Source organism: Parasteatoda tepidariorum, chromosome 8 (assembly GCF_982258835.1).
Source record: "Parasteatoda tepidariorum strain Cologne lab strain chromosome 8, Ptep-v5.0, whole genome shotgun sequence".
Taxonomy (NCBI): Eukaryota; Metazoa; Arthropoda; class Arachnida; order Araneae; family Theridiidae; genus Parasteatoda; species Parasteatoda tepidariorum.
The window spans coordinates 48,933,019-48,951,657 of record NC_141762.1 but is presented as its reverse complement, the minus strand read 5'-3'; the positions used below and the strand labels follow the sequence as shown (position 1 = coordinate 48,951,657).

The following is an 18,639-nucleotide window of genomic DNA, read 5'->3' as shown; positions in this document are numbered from 1 at the left end:
ATACAAAATATGCTAAGTTTTAAAAAATGAATTACCAAAACTAAGAAATGTGGCTTTCATAAGAGTATATAATTAAATGCAAACTTTGTACATTGAAACTGATATTATATGTTTAACAAAGGAGAAAATTTTTGAACTGATAGGAAACAAGAAATACTTAATCCCATTTTTCCAAATAGCATGTATATATTTAAGAAAATAAACCATAGAGTTCTAGAACTAAATAAAATCACAACACTAAAAACGTTTTTATTTTTACAATAAAAAGAAAATTAATGCTCAGGTTATATATAAATATCACTCAAAACAGCAAATGCAAGTATATTTTCATTAGTTTGCATTAAATGGGTGCGGAATGATGAGAAGTATAAAAATATTTTTGACAGTTGTACTTAGAATTAGTTTTGAGCACAAATAATACTGAACAATACTAAGTATAAATATGTCTTTTTCCTGTTTTGAATTAGCACAATTCAACTTTTTTTATATAATCATCAGCATTTAATTTTTCCTAAAAAAGATTATTTACATTGAATTTTATTATTTTATGAAAATAAAAATGTTTGAATATAAGAAGAAATTATAAACTTTGTACATTTTTAAAATGTTAACAATTGAACAAACTATCATCTACTACAATCAATAGTAAGAGAAGAAGTTGGTGAAAATAAATGCTTTCGATAGTAAGCATGCCACAAATATTCATTCTATGTCTTAAATCATTTTATTTTGAAACAATTTTATAAAACTTTATAACACACTTTATTTAAATTCCTTCCTGTTAGTTGAGGTTGAACTCTGATATCTTCCTGAGTATCATTTGCATAATTTTTGGAATGAATGATGCTGCATGCTGGGAAGACTGCTTTAAAGCAAAGTTAGATTTGATATTTGAAGATGTATTTTTTTTATCTCAGCAATTAATTTGTAAATGTAATGTTCAAGTCAAAAGTCTATGCTTTTTTGTTATCAAATGTCTCTATTAACAAAAAGAATCTGAATACTAATTATAGACAGATATATTTATTGCTATTCAATAGTAGGGTTCAAATACTCGAATAAAAAAAAATTTCTAAAAAAATTGTGCGATTTTATGAAGGTTTAAGGAAGTTCAAGAAGTTTAAGCTCTCTTGTAAGAGGAATGTAGAATGTTTGAATAAGAAACTTTCACTTCATAAGTAAAATTTCTGATTGTTGCAAAAGCATTGTACAATAATTATTTAAAACAATAACATTGTATTATAAAAATCCAAATGTCTTAGAATAAAATATTATCAATTTATATCTGAATATATCTTCACATAACCAAAGACTCTGACAATAGAAAAATAGCATATTTTCCTCAAAAATATTCATCTTTTGAAGATAAGCCCAACTGAGTAAAAAAAATAATCTTTCAGTTTTTTTTTTTCTTTTTAAATAAATATATATAAATGCTTATAAAGTGTAACTTATTTTAAAAAGTTATGTTTTTGGTGTGCAACAAAAATAATAAGACTGTCACAAATTGATAATAATATTCCAGAATTTCAATTTGAGTCCAATTTATTCTCTTTTAACATATCTCACTTAAAAGTTCTGTTTTTCAAGGAAAAAAATAATTGTTAAATTTTAGACAATAGCTTTATGAATAGATACAAAAAAATTTAACATATTATTGCTTGTCTGTTAAAAACATCCGTTATAGCTTAGGAGAGGAATGGAAATAACCTGCTCTTCTTAGTAATGAGTAATTGATCTTAACACTACTTTTAAAAAATATAAATTGCAAAAATTAATTATTTTAGTATGGTAAATATTTTAGATTTCTTTTGCTATTTGATACCTAAATGGAATCTTTATATTAGACAATACAACAGGTACACTTTTCAGAATTTTTTTAACTCATGCACAAAAAGAAATAATTAATAAATAAAAATAAGCCACAATCATTAAAGTTAAATATATAATGTTACCTATAAGAAGCAAAAATAATTTAGAAAATATTAAAAATATGACATGATATGAAAAAAGAAAAATATGCTGTTTTAAATACAATTTTACTGCTTGAAAAATAAGTTCCCAAACAAAATTTTACAGTCATAAGTATATTTCATTTTTAAGTAAATTTGACTAGCATTGTTAAATAAGTGTACAATGTAATAAAACAGTTCATGTACCTTTAAATATGCATAGTTTAACTAAAATCAACATTAATGTCACTCATAATATCATTGTTAAATTAGCAAATGAACAATATTTTTACATTAAAAATATAAAATGTGTAATCAATTTTTCATGAAAAATTTAAAAATGCTTATGAAGTATTTTATTTTGAATGAGCAATTGAAATATGAAAACCTATTCACTTTGTATATGTGTATATATATATAAATGTAAGCTGTGAATAAGCTTTTACATTTTTATTTCAGTTAAACTACATTATTGAGACCTTATCGTTCTATTTTTAATTCTATTATTTATTTTTTTAACTAAATATGAATGCTTTTTTTGTTGTGCTATTATGAATTTTAGCATTATCTTAATGAAAAAGTTTTTTTTTTCATTTTAATTGATAATTATAAAAATGTGTAAAACTGTATGCCATTTAAACATATCTTTCTGAACTATAATATTATAATGCCAGCTATTTAATGTTACGTGGTTTACAGTATTTGCCGTTACAATTACTTAAGCTTTGTTCTCATTTTATAACTAGGTTATATTGAAAGTAATTTTATGCCTTAAATTTGTAAAATATATATATGTTTATATACTTATACAATATTTAAATTTAAGAATTTTACTTGTATCGAATAATATTCATACAATTCCTTCATTATATACCTCCTAATTCTTTGTATACAGTATATATATTATTCAAATTCATGTAATAATTATGAGAATAGCAACTGAAAGATTTATCTTTTTAACTTTACCTTAACATTTAAAAAAATGAAAATTTCAAAAACAAAATCTAGAATGATCGTGTTGTTAACAAATAGGGGCAAAAAAACTTGATAAAGCAGGTGAAAATATGCAACAAAATCATTACAAAATGATTAAAAGAAACGCTTATTATTTATAACCTATCATTAAATTTGATAAATGCTAAGAAACACACACATTAAGCTCTAGGTTTTGATGTTGGTGTGACATTCTTCACATCAAAAAGTTTTCGTACAAAGTAGACTTGAAGAGTAGAAGTTAAGAAAATGACAAAACACTGAGCAATAGACCAACTCTGCACATAACTATGGTTGCTGTCAACTAAATACCAATCTTTTGTCATTTGTTTTCGAGAATGATCTTGATACTTCAACATTTCTCCAATACGTCCATCCACGGTTTGCAGTGTCTCCTATATATGCAAAAAGTTTTGATTAGAACAGTGTATGCCCTTTTAAAGAGTTTTATTGTAATTATAATAAACTTATCTAAAAGAGGATATGGTACACTTCCTGCTTCTTAGAACAAAACATGAATAAAGCGCAAATAAAGATACAAAAATGAGCATAATATAGTATATATAGTATATGCAGAAAGTTTTGATTAGAACAGTGTATGCCCTTTTAAAGAGTTTTATTGTAATTATAATAAACTTATCTAAAAGAGGATATGGTACACTTCCTGCTTCTTAGAACAAAACATGAATAAAGCGCAAATAAAGATACAAAAATGAGCATAATATAGTATATTCTATAAACAAGAAATTATCTCAGTGTCTAAAAACTGAATGACAGTAGAAATGTAGCAAAACAAACATGTAATAAGTGGTTTAACTATCAGGGAAAGACAAGATGATAAAAGAAACGAAGGGAGATAATAAACAGGTCTGAGGGGGTTTTGTGGGAATCCCAGGGTGCAAGGTGTAGAAATTACATTGGAATTGATTTTCAAACATTGGGAAAGGATGGAAGCTTAAAAAAAATCATTTTCTAAATTATTAGAATTTTCAAAATATTGAATGATTCCCAGAAATCAAGATTGTTAACACTCTATTTTTACACCTTTATTTGTGCTTTATTCACGTTTTGTTTTCATTTTAATCAAACTTGTACAATAATAATATAAAAAAGAAATCTTGTTCAGGAAAAAACATACTGTCTAATTTGTCTGCATGGCTTAAAAAGCAATAGGGAGGGGTAATTGCTTAGAGGTCCTTCGATCCAGCAGTTGTGGGTAGTGTTAATAAAACAACAAACATCCCTATTTCTAATTAGGAACTTTGATAAAATATTTTTTATTAATATTAATGTTACTAAAATAATAATTTAAATCTGTATAATTTCCTTGCTAGAAAAAAGTTAGAATCTGTTAGTGATACAATGTATCACTCTTGTTTAAAAATATTGCTATAAATTATATTACAATATTAATTTTAATGGTACATGGTATTAAATTTGATACTTTTCTCTTTATGAAGCAGCATTAAAACAAAAAGAATTAGTTGATAAACTTGTTCCACACTATATAGTGTTCTTAATGGCTTTTCTTTTTTGTCAAACGCAGTCTTAATATTGAATTTTATTTCACATGCATTTCTTCTACTTTTTCCATTGCATGCCTCTTTTTTTTTAATATGTTAAAATGCCAGTATTTAATTAAAAAGTCACTTACAGTAAAGTTAGTTACTGTGACATCAGCTGCTTCTAATTCTTTTACATAGTCTTCCCATTTATCCCGTTTGAATGAATTCACATACATGCTGACTAATTTTGATGCAAATCGAGAGAGAGAATTGTCAATGCACAACAGATAAAAGCCTGAAAGAAAATATATAATTTTATAACATATTTTCAATTGAATGTAAATGTTTACCATAAAAGTTTTGTGCTAGCATTTCATTTTTGCTTTCCAAAGCTTGAATTAAATGAGTTACAAGTTACTAATGATAGAAAACTCATGCATAAAATTTATACTGGGTGTCCAAAAAGTTTGTATACTGTTAAATATTTCAAGAAATACACAATGGTTAAACAAAACAAAAAATTAAAATACTCTGAGAATTTTTTCAAATGAAGCATTCAATGGTGGGGAAGCAACTTCAAAATCTTTTATGGAAACCTTTTCTTAGAGTAGTTTTGAATTCTGAAAAACAAGTACCCTATTTTGACATGCAGGTTTTTGTTTCACAGATAATGCTGCAAACATAAAATGAAATTGCAGTACAACATGTTTAAAATGCAACTATGTCCTGAAATGTAAATCATATCAAAAGATTAAAATACATTTGTTAGATTTTTGGATAAAAACGTTGTTAATGGCAGGGAACTCGACCACGGTGAAGTTGAGGGATTGAGTTTGATATTATTGAATGCATCTATTAAAAATATTTCTCCCTTTCAATTTTAGGTCTTTCAGGCAGAACAGGTAATACCTGGAATTGTCAGGGAATTTAAATTTTAACTCCAAAAATCTGGGAACAATCAGAGAAACCTGCACTTTTTTATAAAATAATCTGGAAAATAACCAGTCATAAAGTTGTCAGTAACTGTAATCGGTTATTGAGATTCGTGTAAAATAATTCAAACATCTATTACAATTATTTGTTTTAAAAATTTCACATTTTAGTCCGACATGTTTCCATTCTCAATCAATGATTTTTTTTTCCCTCACAAAATCTAATATTCGCATTACAAAGTTTTCTGATGAAACATTACATGATCTAGATTTTTATTAAAATTTACCTGTCATACTTTTTAGACAACTTGTGTAAATTTTTTCAGTCTTAACATAGTAGTTTATTAAATGAAGCATTTGACAATAGTGTGGGGAAAAAAACTTGCGGTAAATAGCTATAAACTTAACAATAAAATTTTTATATGCTTAGATGCAATCCTCATATTTACTCAACCCAACTCCTCAGTAGTACAATAATAAAAAATACATACAATAATAAAAAATAAGCAATCAGTCACAATCCCTGCAAACTTTCTCTGAAAAAACATTTACGCTTTTTCGGTTTATTTATTTTATCAACTGTATTAAAAATAAGAGATACTCATAACCTGAAAAATATTCTATCAATCATTTAGCTAAATAATCGGCGCGAAAGGTCTGGAACTACAAGTTCGCATCAAAGAATTGTGCACGCACTTTCAAAACTCGCTTAGCTAAAAATAATTTGAAAATGTTATCGATATAATTCGATTCAATGACTAAAAAATTGCATTGCAAAGATACTTTGAGTGATGCAATTAGTACCAGAGACATAATAAAAATAGAGAAAATAAAAACCGTTCAAACATTTTAAAATTAAATTAAATAATAAATATACATTAAATATTATAATCAGTGCATGCAATTTTCTTTCAATAAACTAATTTTATAAAAATAAAAAACATCCTAACTTTGACCTTCTCTTTTTTAATTAAACTTATAGGACCATTGTTTTAAAGCTGCAGTTTCATCTAAGCATTTTAAGGATTAAGAATTCGAATCTGAGAAGTGTTTTCTCAAAGTAAGTATGATTTTATTGTTTTCTAGTTCCCCCCCCCCCCCAGTGCAATACAGTCCAAGCAAAATTAGTTATCTTGAGTGACTCCCAGGAAACTATATTTTTCAACCTCGTAACATTGAAACTCCAGAAACATTTCTGATTCCCATTTTTTATAAAGTTATGGAAAATAATTATCTGCAATGTATTTAAATCTTTTGTAAATTATAAAGATATATATTTTCCATTTTTATTGCTTAAAATATATCTTTGAAACTTATAAAAAATTCAAATAATGCGATCATAAAATACCCAACACAACATTTGAAAAATTTCGTTGATCTATGAAGTACTTCAGTTTGAAGATGTGCTTTGTTTTATTCTAGTCATCCAGAAGTTATTTTAACCAGTAAATACTAAATTTATAATCTTTCAAAAATTTGCAAAGATGGATATCTACTTTTTTTTTTTGTTGCAGTTCTGAACCTGTTAATGCCGATTTCAAATTTGAACATTATTCAAGAATAATTCGAACAGCTCGTGAGGTTCTCACAAACTTACCTCCAGGGTCAGCTGATTGTTCTTCATATTCTGCATTTGCCTTCCAATAATACGGCATAACTAATTGCCCTCCGGGGTGTCTAACAGCAAAACCTGCCATTCCATCACCACCTCGCATTACCTGCAAGGAAGAAAAAAGTTTCTTATTCCGTTTATAATATATAATTAAATAGAAATATCAAAATGATGCACTTTTAATATTGATTATTATTATGACTAAAGTATTTCAATTTATCTTTAAAGAAATGAGTTCTACTATTGCATACAAAAAAATTTTTGATTGCATATAAATGTGGCAAAATAAGCAAAAATTAAAATTGGGGTAATAAGGGAATCTTTTAATCGAACGCCATAAGATAGGGACAATTCTTTCTATATAGTATCGGTTATCTTTTATAGTTTGAGAATCAGAAGCAGGCATCCATTGAAACGAGAGAAAAAAGTGAAATGTCTGCACTAATTAAATGCGATGAGCCGTCATCAAGGCATAGAGCGTTCTCCTCCCAATGAGTTGCCCCAGGTTCGAATCCCAGCGGTAGCTGGATGATACGAATTCTATTCCCGGCTCGATCGGCCTCTGTGAAGTAAAATATCCTCAGTTATAGCCGAATCATGGGTTGGAATCCCCTTGCCGTCTAGCTAACCGTCAGAGGTTTTCCTCTACATGTAACACAAAGATAGATTGGTTCCATCGAGAAAAAAAAAATCTTCCTAGTTTGTCCCAATACTTAATCCAGCTCAGGGGATAGAGCGTTCGCCTTCCAATGAGGTGAACCGGGGTTCGATCCTGGCGATGGCTGGTCGATACGAATTCCGCATCCGGCTTGCACCGACCACAGTGATGACGTGAAACATCCTCAGTGGTAGACGGATCATGGGTTAGAGTCCTCTCGCCGTCAGGCTAACCGTGGGAGCTTCTCGTGGTCTTCCTCTCGATGTAACACAAATGCGGGTTAGTTCCATCAAAAAAAGTCCTCCACGAAGGCAAATTTCTCCCAATACTTGATCCAGGAGCTCCCTTGTCTTCTGGATTAGGTTATAAATTTACAGGGCTACGGAGTTGAATATTACTAGTCGTAAACCCAAAAATTGGGTCAGTCATTCAACGACGGTTATAAAATAAAATAGAATACTGAATCCAGGAGTTCTCTTGTCTTCTGGGTTGGGTTCCAAATTACCATGCTGTGGAGTTGAACACTGATAGTTGTAAATTCAGAATTGGATCGGCTGTTCAACGTCGATTATAAAATTAAATAGTATAATTAATTTGAACACATTTTATCCTTTAAATTGTGTTACGTCAAAATCCGTTCATTAGACCAAAAGTTATTTAGAGTGTTGTTATTTTTTTTTCGCACGCACATGGAAAAAGATATAATGATTAGCTTTTGATCCATCTTTCTAGAACTAAATGGTTAAAAGGGGTGATTTTAAATATGCTAATAGTGCAAGCGATATTTTAAGTTATGAAAGCACAGTAAAAAACCTATTTTCATTGAAGAAACACTTTTTTCTCAACGGTTTTGGAATTTTTTACCATCAAAATGTTGCAGGCGGTAACCGTAACCTGTTTCCAAGTGCTTCAAAAAGTAATCGATAATTATTTTTACTTCATTTAAATTTTTTGAATTATAAGGTATACAAATTTTTACAACATATGTAATTTTAAACAACGAAATACAAAATCGGTTGAAGAGTTCCTGAAATTTCAAAAAAGCCGTAATTTGAACCTTTCTGTTTTCAAAAACTATTCGGCCGATTTCGTTCAAATTTCGTCATTTATTATTACGTGTTTTAAATTGGGGTAAAAATTTGTATACCTCACAATTTAAAATTTTTTGATCATTATTAAATTAGAAAAATAATTCTTAAAAGTTTTTTCCTTCATGGAATTGTCATCCGTTTAATAATTTTGTGCTAAAATATTTTGCTTCTCTTAAAAACTTCCCGAGGTAAGACTAAATATGTAAATAATGAAATTAACTTTAAGATGCCTTAACTTTCGACTGCGCTCCTGACTATACAATTGGGACTAAATTTTCCTAATTGGTGTTGCATATTTTGATTGTAAAAAATCTGAAACCGTTGAAAAAAAGTATGTTCATAACAAGAAAGTACTTTTTAGTGGCTTAAAATAATATTTGCACTGTTTAATTGGCATGTTTAAATCATTAAAATTTTGGCTCTGATTTGGGGAAACATTAGCGAAACACGTCCATTAGCGAAAGACATATTCAGAGTGATATCCTTTTATTTGCGCCAGACGCTTCGAAAAAAGTGGTTAGAGCTCATTTAAATTATGTAAAGTATTGCTGCACAAACCACGTACTTAGCTTCAAAAATTCAGGCATTTGACCCAACTTTCGAACTTTACAGAAAAAGAAATTTCAAATTTTGCAATATAAAAGAAGCGAGCTGCGATGGCTCAGGGGATAAATCGTTCGCCTTCCAATGAGGTGAACCGAGTTCGAATCTGAAGCGGTGGCTGTTCGAATCGAATCTGCAACCGGCATGCGCCGACCACAGTGCTGAATGAAAGATCCTCACTGGTAGACGGATCATAGGTTAGAGTGGTCTTCCTCTCCATGCAACGCTATTGTGGGTTAGTTCCATCAAAAAGTCCCCCAAGAAGGCAAATTTCTCCTACTACTTGATCCAGGAGTTCCCTTGTCTTCTGAATTGAGTTCAAAATTACAAGGCTACGGAGATGGACATTAGTAGTCGTAAACCCGAAAAAGTGGGTCGGCTCTGTTCAACAACGGTTATAAAATAAAATATAAAAGAAGTGATTTATTTTTATTTTCAAAGTTATACACACGGAAGACCGTTTTCTTTTTTACTGAATTTGTAAAAATGCTAAATTTCAGAAATTTTATGTATTTTATTATAACCTATCCGCTTTCGAATAGCCAATCCACACTCAGGAACTCACCGTTTCGTGGTTCCTCGTTGACCCTAGGGCTTTCATTGACCCTTCTGACTTCGACAGCATTGTTCAGAATCCATAACATTTCGCATTTTAACTACGAATTGGAGGGGAGAAAGTCGTGCGCAAACTCGCATTTTTGCTAACTTCTAACTATTACTTTATTTTATTCGTTGAACAACCGACCCAATTTTATGGGTTTACGACTATACTAATGTTCAACTCCGTAGCCTTGTCATTTTGAACCCAATCCAGAAAACAAGGGAACTCCTGTATCGAGTATTGGGAGAGTGCCTTCGTGGAAGACTTTTTGATGGAGCTAACCCGCATTTGCGTTACATGGAGATGAATACCACGAGAACCTCCCACGGTTAGCCTGACGGCAAGGGGACTCTAACCCGATGATCCGTCTACCATTGAGGATATTTCATGCCAGCACTGTGGTCGGTGCAAGTCGGATACGGAATTCGTATCAACTGGGATTCGAACCTGGTTCATCGTATTGAAAGGCGAACGCTCTATCCCCTGAACAATCGTGGCTCTTCTAACCATTACTCTAATAAAGAGAATAAAAAACATGCAGTGCGTCTTGTAATCACCGCTCTAAATATATATATTTTTTTATTTCTTCTCAAAAATGTGCTCATATTAGGGTAAAGTAAAACATCGTTTACCAGTTTGAATAGCGAAATGAACCTCAAATGCGTTTCGAATAATCGCCTTTCAGTTCCTCTTGTTGTCAATATCATCCAGCAATGAAAAGTATTTTGATGTTTTCAAACTTCTCGTTCAGGTTGATATTCAGTTTTCTGCCCCCTTGCTCAAAAAATTAGTTTACAAATACTATATTTTTTGATAAGGATTGTAAAAACACGTATTTTAGGACAGTGATTCTTAAACACCCTGAGTATTACACATTTTAAGAGCAAATCGATGAGATATGATGGTTTAACAAGCTATCAAATGCTTTTTTTAATGTGAAAACTGATTTATAGTTCTCCAAGTTTATAGTATTTCGAGAATCGCTCTATCTGTAATAATAAAAGGAAGAGTTTGTGTGTTTCTCTTATAACTCCAGACTGTTTGGGCTATCATACCGAAATTTGGACAGTGACTCACAGGAAAAAAAATTAGCCCTCATTACTAAATTTGTTCCAAAATGTAAATTTTGTAGAGACATTTAAAAAATGGGATTTTCTGATTAGTTCAGCATTCGCTATTCTTTTAAATTAAACTGTAGACGATTCTCTTTTTTTCTCCAAAAAGAAAAGAAATATTTTTAAGATATTACAAATTAAATATAGTCCAGGATCACCACTTATCCACACAAAAGTTTGGGTCCTCGAGCTATCACTTCGCCAGGAAATATAAATATTTTCATTCGCGCAAAACACCGTCTTTAATATTTGATTAAAAAAAAATACATTTAGTTAGATCTTGGCGTTAGTCACAAACGATTATTTAAATGAGAATTATTAGTATACTAGAATTTTTTTTTTTTTTTTGGTTAATGGCGGGCACTTGGGTCTATTTCCCGTTGACCTCAGAAATGCCAGAACTGCTACTCTCTTATTGTTACCCAGTCTGCACCTATGGCTAAGCCACGGCGGTGGAGTAGCGTTGCCCACGTCATACAACCACAAACACAAACCCGTTTATACGGCGGGTTACATTCACACAAAAGAAAGGACATAGAACACAGAGAGAGAGAAACATCCATGCCCTGGGCGGGATTCGAACCTGCAACCATCGGTTCCGCAGTCAGGCACGCTAACCACTCGGCCACTGGTCGGAAAGACTAGAAAAGTAAAATGTGGCGTATTTTAGCTATGATAAATGATTGCGAAAGGGGAATTAAAACAATCTGGGCCTTTTTATTAGTCGGATGAAATCGAAAAACAGTTTATTTAGTTTCTGTTAACTAAAATAATAAAGAGATAGATGTTGATCACTGTTCATATATTTATAGCTCAACCGATAATTTCAATTCGCTAAAACAAAACTAAATTTCTTCTTATTAACCGATGAATTCGACAATTTTTAACCAAACCGTGATCTCCTCCGAGTTTAATAAAAAACTATACTGAGACTATATCATGTCTTGTATTTTACGTTATTATACTGCATTATATTAAAATAATATAATTTCGAAAATTGTGTACAGCTTTTTGCGAAGTAAATTATCATAGGAAATGTAGTACTATCAAACTCTATTTCCAAGAGAGTGAAATTGTCGTTTGCTGATCATTACCGGGGGACTAACTAAACTGCTTTTAATTATTAACTATTAAATATAAAGAAAGAAAAATGCATACAATGAAACTTGTCAGTAAATATAATTTTAATACTATTCTTTGTTGAAAAAAGAGACAAATTGGCATTTTTTTTCCTCTAATTTTTCGAAATTTTTTTTAACCCTTTGTAACTCAACAACTCTGATTTAAGAAATATTTACGCGGATATTAGAATACATCATATTAAGCGTGTAAAAAATAATGAAAAAATTAAGACCCTAAAATTAAAAATTTATTGATAAAAAGCATTTGTTAAACATCTCCAATATCGTGAAAAATAGCACAAAAATTCCAATATGTTTAAAATTTCGTGTGAAAAATTTTGAAATTGTTGTTTTTATCGTAACAAGGTCTCACACCACATTTTTCAATCCCTCCTTAGCCAAATATACAATCAAGGGGATTGTTGTAAAAAAAATTGTATATCCTATGTCGCGGAACAATTCTTGCTAAGCGCATTATAATATTGGCAGCTGCACCAAGACTTGGTTCCCCTGAGTTTGCAATATTTTCTTTACCTGAATTTAGTTCGATTTTATAGGTAAATCCACCTCATTATAGGATTGAATTTTCATGTATGTTGCAGATATGTAACGCGGTGATACAAAGGGTTAATATTAGATGTACGGCATGCATTTTAAAATTAATTAAACAGTATAATCTACATATATTTTTAACCAAATTTTTTTTTTATTTTAGAATATTAATTCAATTTTTTACACAAATCTCATTTAGTGCTATTGAAATTAACTTTATTGATACACTGTTATAAAATGTATACATATTCTGATACATATTTAATTTGGAAATTAAGTATAATTTCTTTTTTATTTCAATAATAACGACTATGAAGATGCGTTATAGGTTAAATATTTTTAAATAAATTGAGATTTTTAAAAAAAAATTGAAAAAACAATAACGTTTTTAGTTTTTTGCTCGAAGAAAGTAAATAAAATATTGAATGTAACTTATAAGAATCGAGTCAATATAGTCTGTTAATTTTCAACGTATTCCGTTGTATGTAAAGTTTATCTTAAAATATGTTGCAAAAATTTCTAATAAAATTAAAAAAAAAAAAAAAAAAAAAAAAAAAAAAAACTGAAAAATCAGTGATTTTCGAGTAGTAATAATAACATCAAATGAATCGACGATTTTTCATTTGGTTTTCTTAATAATTTTTAAATAAAATTCACATGAAGTGAACATAATACCTGGAAAATTAACTGAGACTGTATCAACTAGAATCTTATAAGTTACACTCAATATTTTTTTCTTACTTTATCTTGCCAAATAGAAAAGTTATTTAAAAAAAAAAAAAAAAAAAGAACTTGAAACTATTATATTTCATAATTTTTTTAAGTATTCGTTTGCCTTTAAAAATATAAATCTTTCTCCACCGAGTCTAGCTACCTCGCTTTCTGCTTCCCATGATTTGTGAAGATTTTTACCGTGTCTGTATAATTAGATCCGATTACACCTTTGTTTTAATGACATTTCAGATTTTAAATTATTTAACGGAAACACGTTTTTCCAAGTAACTTCCGAAATACTAATTCAGTGACAGGTAGCACCAAACCACATGCCATTCACGCTGATCCCTGAGCTTATAAAAAATAATTAAACATTGAAAAAACGCTTAAACAGAATCGTCTGCAGTTTTATTTACAACACCAGTTCATGTTAACCCAATCCGAAAAATTTTTTCAAACTTCTTGCCCGAACGGACTGATTAAATATAATATTTAATATTAAAACAAAATTGAAAAGAATGAAATTTTTAATTAGGTAATATCTTACCTCTTCAGTTTCTCGGGATCATTTATTTAAGTAAATTATCTAGTTTGAAGCATACGAAAAACTACGGTGCGTAAAACTTACTACAAATACCTTCTAAATATTATGGGATAAGACAAGATTGTTTTATATATTTCAAAATTTAAATATTTCCATGTAATCCAAAGCAAAGCCCATTTAATTTAAAAGTTTAAATTTTATAACAGGGTAGCCACGTTCCAGTAAAATTTAAAAATTAGTATCAAAAATATTCTTAAATTATATACAGAGTGTAAAAAAAGTATGGAAACGTTCGAATATCTCGAAAAAAATGCATCAGTTCAAAAAAGTATAACTAGACAAATTGACAGCTATCCAATGATACCAAACTCAATCTTTCACCCTAAACATCTGGTGGTGGGGTGGGGCATTTTTGAAATCTTAAACATGAACCCAAGTTTTTCTTATTGCAGATTCGGATTTTCCCGAAAAAAGTAAAGTAGTTTCATGCATTTTGCTTCACGGAGGGCGATGTAACTAAAAAAATTTAAATAGGGTACAAATGAAGCTGTTTAAAATGACGAATCTTGAGACCCATCAGATTACGAACATAATAATAGACACGTTAAAACAAAGTTTATAAATTTTTTTTTCGAAAAAAAAACTAAACAAAAAAAAAAAACACCGAAATGTTTTACTTTTTTAGTCTGATGGTCAGGAGATACCACCATTTCAAACAGTTATTAAGAACATAAATATCGACACATTTTAAAAAAGTTTTAAACCATTTTCTTTTGAAAAAAAAAATCTTAAATTTTTTATTTATTTATTTTTTTAATTTGATGGATCTCGAGATACCACCATTTTAAACAATTTGTACCCTTATTAATTTTTTCTGTTACAGCGCCAGAGAAACAAAATGCATAAACGTAAAACTCAATCCAGGGTTACTTTTTTCTGAAAAATCCGAATCGGCAATAAAAAATTAAGTTTCATATTTAGGATTTCAAAGTTGCCCCCCCCCCAAGGGATGAAAGTGAAAGATCAAGTTTGGCGTAATTCAATAGCCTTGAAAAAAATAATGAATGCGACTATTTCCACTTCTTCGACTCGGTGTTGACCGCTTTCAAACTTTCTTATATATATTGATATTAAACTGACCAACCGAATTCCTTAAATTCATGTGCAATAATGGCCAATAAAACTTACTTGAACCACTTTTGAAATCGTCCGGACTGAGGTCTGCACTGGCATAAAATTATTGAACAATTTTACTTATTTTATATTAAAAAAGAAAGAAAGAAAAAAACACACACACACGCAATTTTTAATTTCAATTTCATAGTTATGGCTTTTTTTTTTTTTAATACGCGTATTCCAAGGGGGCAGGTACCAGTGTCCTTTGTCGTAGTTTCCCACTTTGCCCAGTGAAATGACAAGCAAAAGGCATGCATGAGAAAATTTAATAGTTTTTGCCCATCCATCCGATAAGGAAATTCCTCGCACTACCGTTGTGCATGTTACATAAAAAATAAATATCAATGACAATCAATTTTGGATTCATCTACGTTACAGCAAATGTATAATATCATAAACTAATTTATTTATAAAGCTAAAAGATACATTTTTGTCGAAACTTCTGGGTATCAATTGCTTACACAAATTTATAAAATATCGAAAATTTATAAATTGATAAAAAAAAAATAATAAAATAAACATATCTCCCATAATCTCAATTGAATTTTTCAATTTAATATGGAAAATTGATATAATTATATTTTGCTTAATATATTATATATAATAATTATATTTTGCTTAATAATTATATATGCAGTATAATAATTTATAAAAATTATTAAATCACTACATTTATTTTTTATTAATAAATAATTTATATTTTTTCAAAAAAAGATATAGGTATCCCATTTAATGTGACATAATTAGAAATGTAAAATTAATTCAAATTTGGCAGAACAAAAAGAAAATAGTTATAACAACAATTTAAAATTGTTTTAAATGCTAAAATACACATTGATAAAAGTTTTCTCACATTTTCTTAATCAAAAAACGTGTACACGATTATTGTAATCACATATTCATTTCAACGCCATCGCACGCCAACAATACACACGTGGCATTTCCATCTGTTTAGGAATGGCATTATAAATAAACCGGTCTGAATAACTCAAACTTACCTGAAAAGCAACATAAAATGTTGAACCTGGGTGAACATATTGTCCAAAACACTCTTCCTTTCCGGCGTCAACGTGTATTTTGAATTCATATGCTACTCCAATGTTTTGATTGAAGGTGTAAGTTTCGGAATCACAAACGGTAATGAAATAAAAGCAGACGATCCCAATCAGCCAGAGATCAGGAGAAGCCATATTTCTTTTACAACGCCGCCAACGAATGAAAAATCAAATCAAAACAAAACAGGTGTCTACTACTGCTATGTCTTCATGGTTGATAACTGGGTTGCTGTGAGGAGGGTGACTAGATAAAAGAATTTATCTTCGAATAAAAGGAGGATAGGAAAAGAAAAACTAGTTCGGAATAGAATAGTGAAAACGATTAGAAGTAGTAGAATAATGTTAAAAATAGAACAAAATAATTAATAAAAAATATTTTTTCTACATAAAAAAATAACTAGATCAGAAATAAAATAAATAGAATTCTTATGAACAATTATATCGTTTGCGATCATTTATATAATTTAGGTCATTTCAGTTACTTTAAAACAGGTTTAATAAATGCATAATTTTGAAAATAATAAATCGCATTTCTTGTAAAATAAGAAAAACGAAATTACTAATAACTTACCAAGTTTTTCTATTTGTATTTTACAGCGTAAAAAAATATCCCAGTATTATATACAATTTTAATATAAATGTTATATCGCCTTAAAACTCAAGCAAAAGTAGAATTTTAATATTAATAAGTTCAAAATTTTTTTTAAATTTTAATAGTAACTGATGTGTTTAGTTGTTATTGTGTTTTATTCTATGAATCTTTACACATTTTGCGTGAGTAAATATATTAAGACTGAAAGAGAAAAAAAATATGGCTATAAAATTGTCTCGCATTTCACATCAGTTAAACAATAAAGGTCAAACTTCTCCTTTTTGTTATTCTGTTCTCCTTAAATAGATATATACTTATTCCAAAACTTCCTTCCAATAATAAAATTAATTTCAGTTTTACGCTGACAATCAGTTTCATGTGAACTTATTTAAAATTAAATAAGTTAGTGGTCGCCACACGAAAAAATAATTCTTCATAAGCGTTTCGTTGGTTTTCGGATAGCTTAGGCATTTATTTTTGTTTTCAAATTAAATGTTACATATTGTAAAGACTAAAAAAAAAAAAAAATTTTATCAGAAATCTACGTTTTTAAAAACATTACTCAAAGTTGCAGCAAAACAAAACGAAATTGAATCCGGAAATGCACATGCAATGCATAATTTGTATGGGAAATGATAGATAACAAACGTACAAATACCAGATTAATGCGTTAAACTGATCGAAATTGTTATTTCCTTATGAATCCTTTTCCTTTTTCTATATCAAAAGTAGAGGGGTTATTAAAATTTAATTTTGCATTGGAATATATAATACGCAAGTTATCACTATCATAATTACTTTTTAAAATAATAACCATTCTACAAATAAAAGTTTATACGAACAGAAAACTTTAAAAATATCTTTAAGTCTCCCGTCGACATAAAAGTGCACCCCCCCCCCTCAAAAAAAACAGCCGATTTCGATGCTGAACACTTGGACTTGATTCAAATTAAAATAAATATCGATATTTCATGATGCATCGGCCAGCACTTACAGGAACTTTTTTACACAAACATTTATTTCGTTTTAATTAACATTTAAGTTAACGTAACAAACATTAAACTGTAATCTTGAATTTAGATGCCTTGAATGTTTAAATCATGAAATGTTTTCGCTCTAATCAGTCTTTTAAAAATCATTCTTGTTAAAAAAAAATATTAAAATAAAACTATAGTAAGAATTAAAAAAGAAAAATATCTTACTTTTTTTTACTTGAAATAGAGGAAGGTTCCCAATAGTTTTTTTCAGAAGGAAGATAATCCTAAGTTGGAACCTCTTATTAGAAATCGATTAAAGAGCTTTTGCAAAATAAAAATTTAAAGCTATTCGATTGATTCTTTTCAATTTTTAGATTTTAATCAAAATTAGAAATTATGTAAAAATTTGTATGGGGCACTACACAAAGGAGAAAAAATCGAACATGATTAAATAAAAAACTATAAAAATTTATTCCTTGCATGTTAGAATTGAGACAATTACGCAACTTTAAAGAAAATTAAATGTAAATAAAATCAGTTACATCCTTCCTGAGAAATAAAAACTTTTTTGAATAAGTTTTTTTTTTGAACTCAAACAATAGAACCTATTTCATAAAAATTTGAATTTCATTCAAAATTGTGTATGTAATAAGTAAAATTTCAAAATAATTTTTTCAAATAATGAAAACGAAATAAAAAAAAATTAAGAGAACTATTTTTTCTTTGCACGGAAAAATTGTAAGCAATTTTTTTATTACTCACTTAAATAATGTAGGAATCAAGGTGAAAAAAAGGCAAACAGGCAAATTAGTTTTCCCGAAACTATTGGGATTATAATTTCAGAGT

The 18,639-nt window shown here is 29.0% G+C and overlaps 1 protein-coding gene across 1 annotated transcript; it reads right to left on the bottom strand.

Moving 5' to 3' along the window:
* Positions 1-224: 224 nt before the first annotated feature.
* Positions 225-16,452, bottom strand: loj (p24 family member logjam). Its single transcript, XM_016061704.4, has 4 exons — positions 16,168-16,452; positions 6,980-7,100; positions 4,600-4,745; positions 225-3,340 (listed from the first exon to the last, which is right to left on the bottom strand). The coding sequence occupies exons 1-4, from the start codon at positions 16,357-16,359 to the stop codon at positions 3,107-3,109; spliced, it is 693 nt and encodes a 230-aa protein (XP_015917190.1). The 5' UTR covers positions 16,360-16,452; the 3' UTR covers positions 225-3,106.
* Between the last annotated feature and the right edge of the window lie 2,187 nt (positions 16,453-18,639).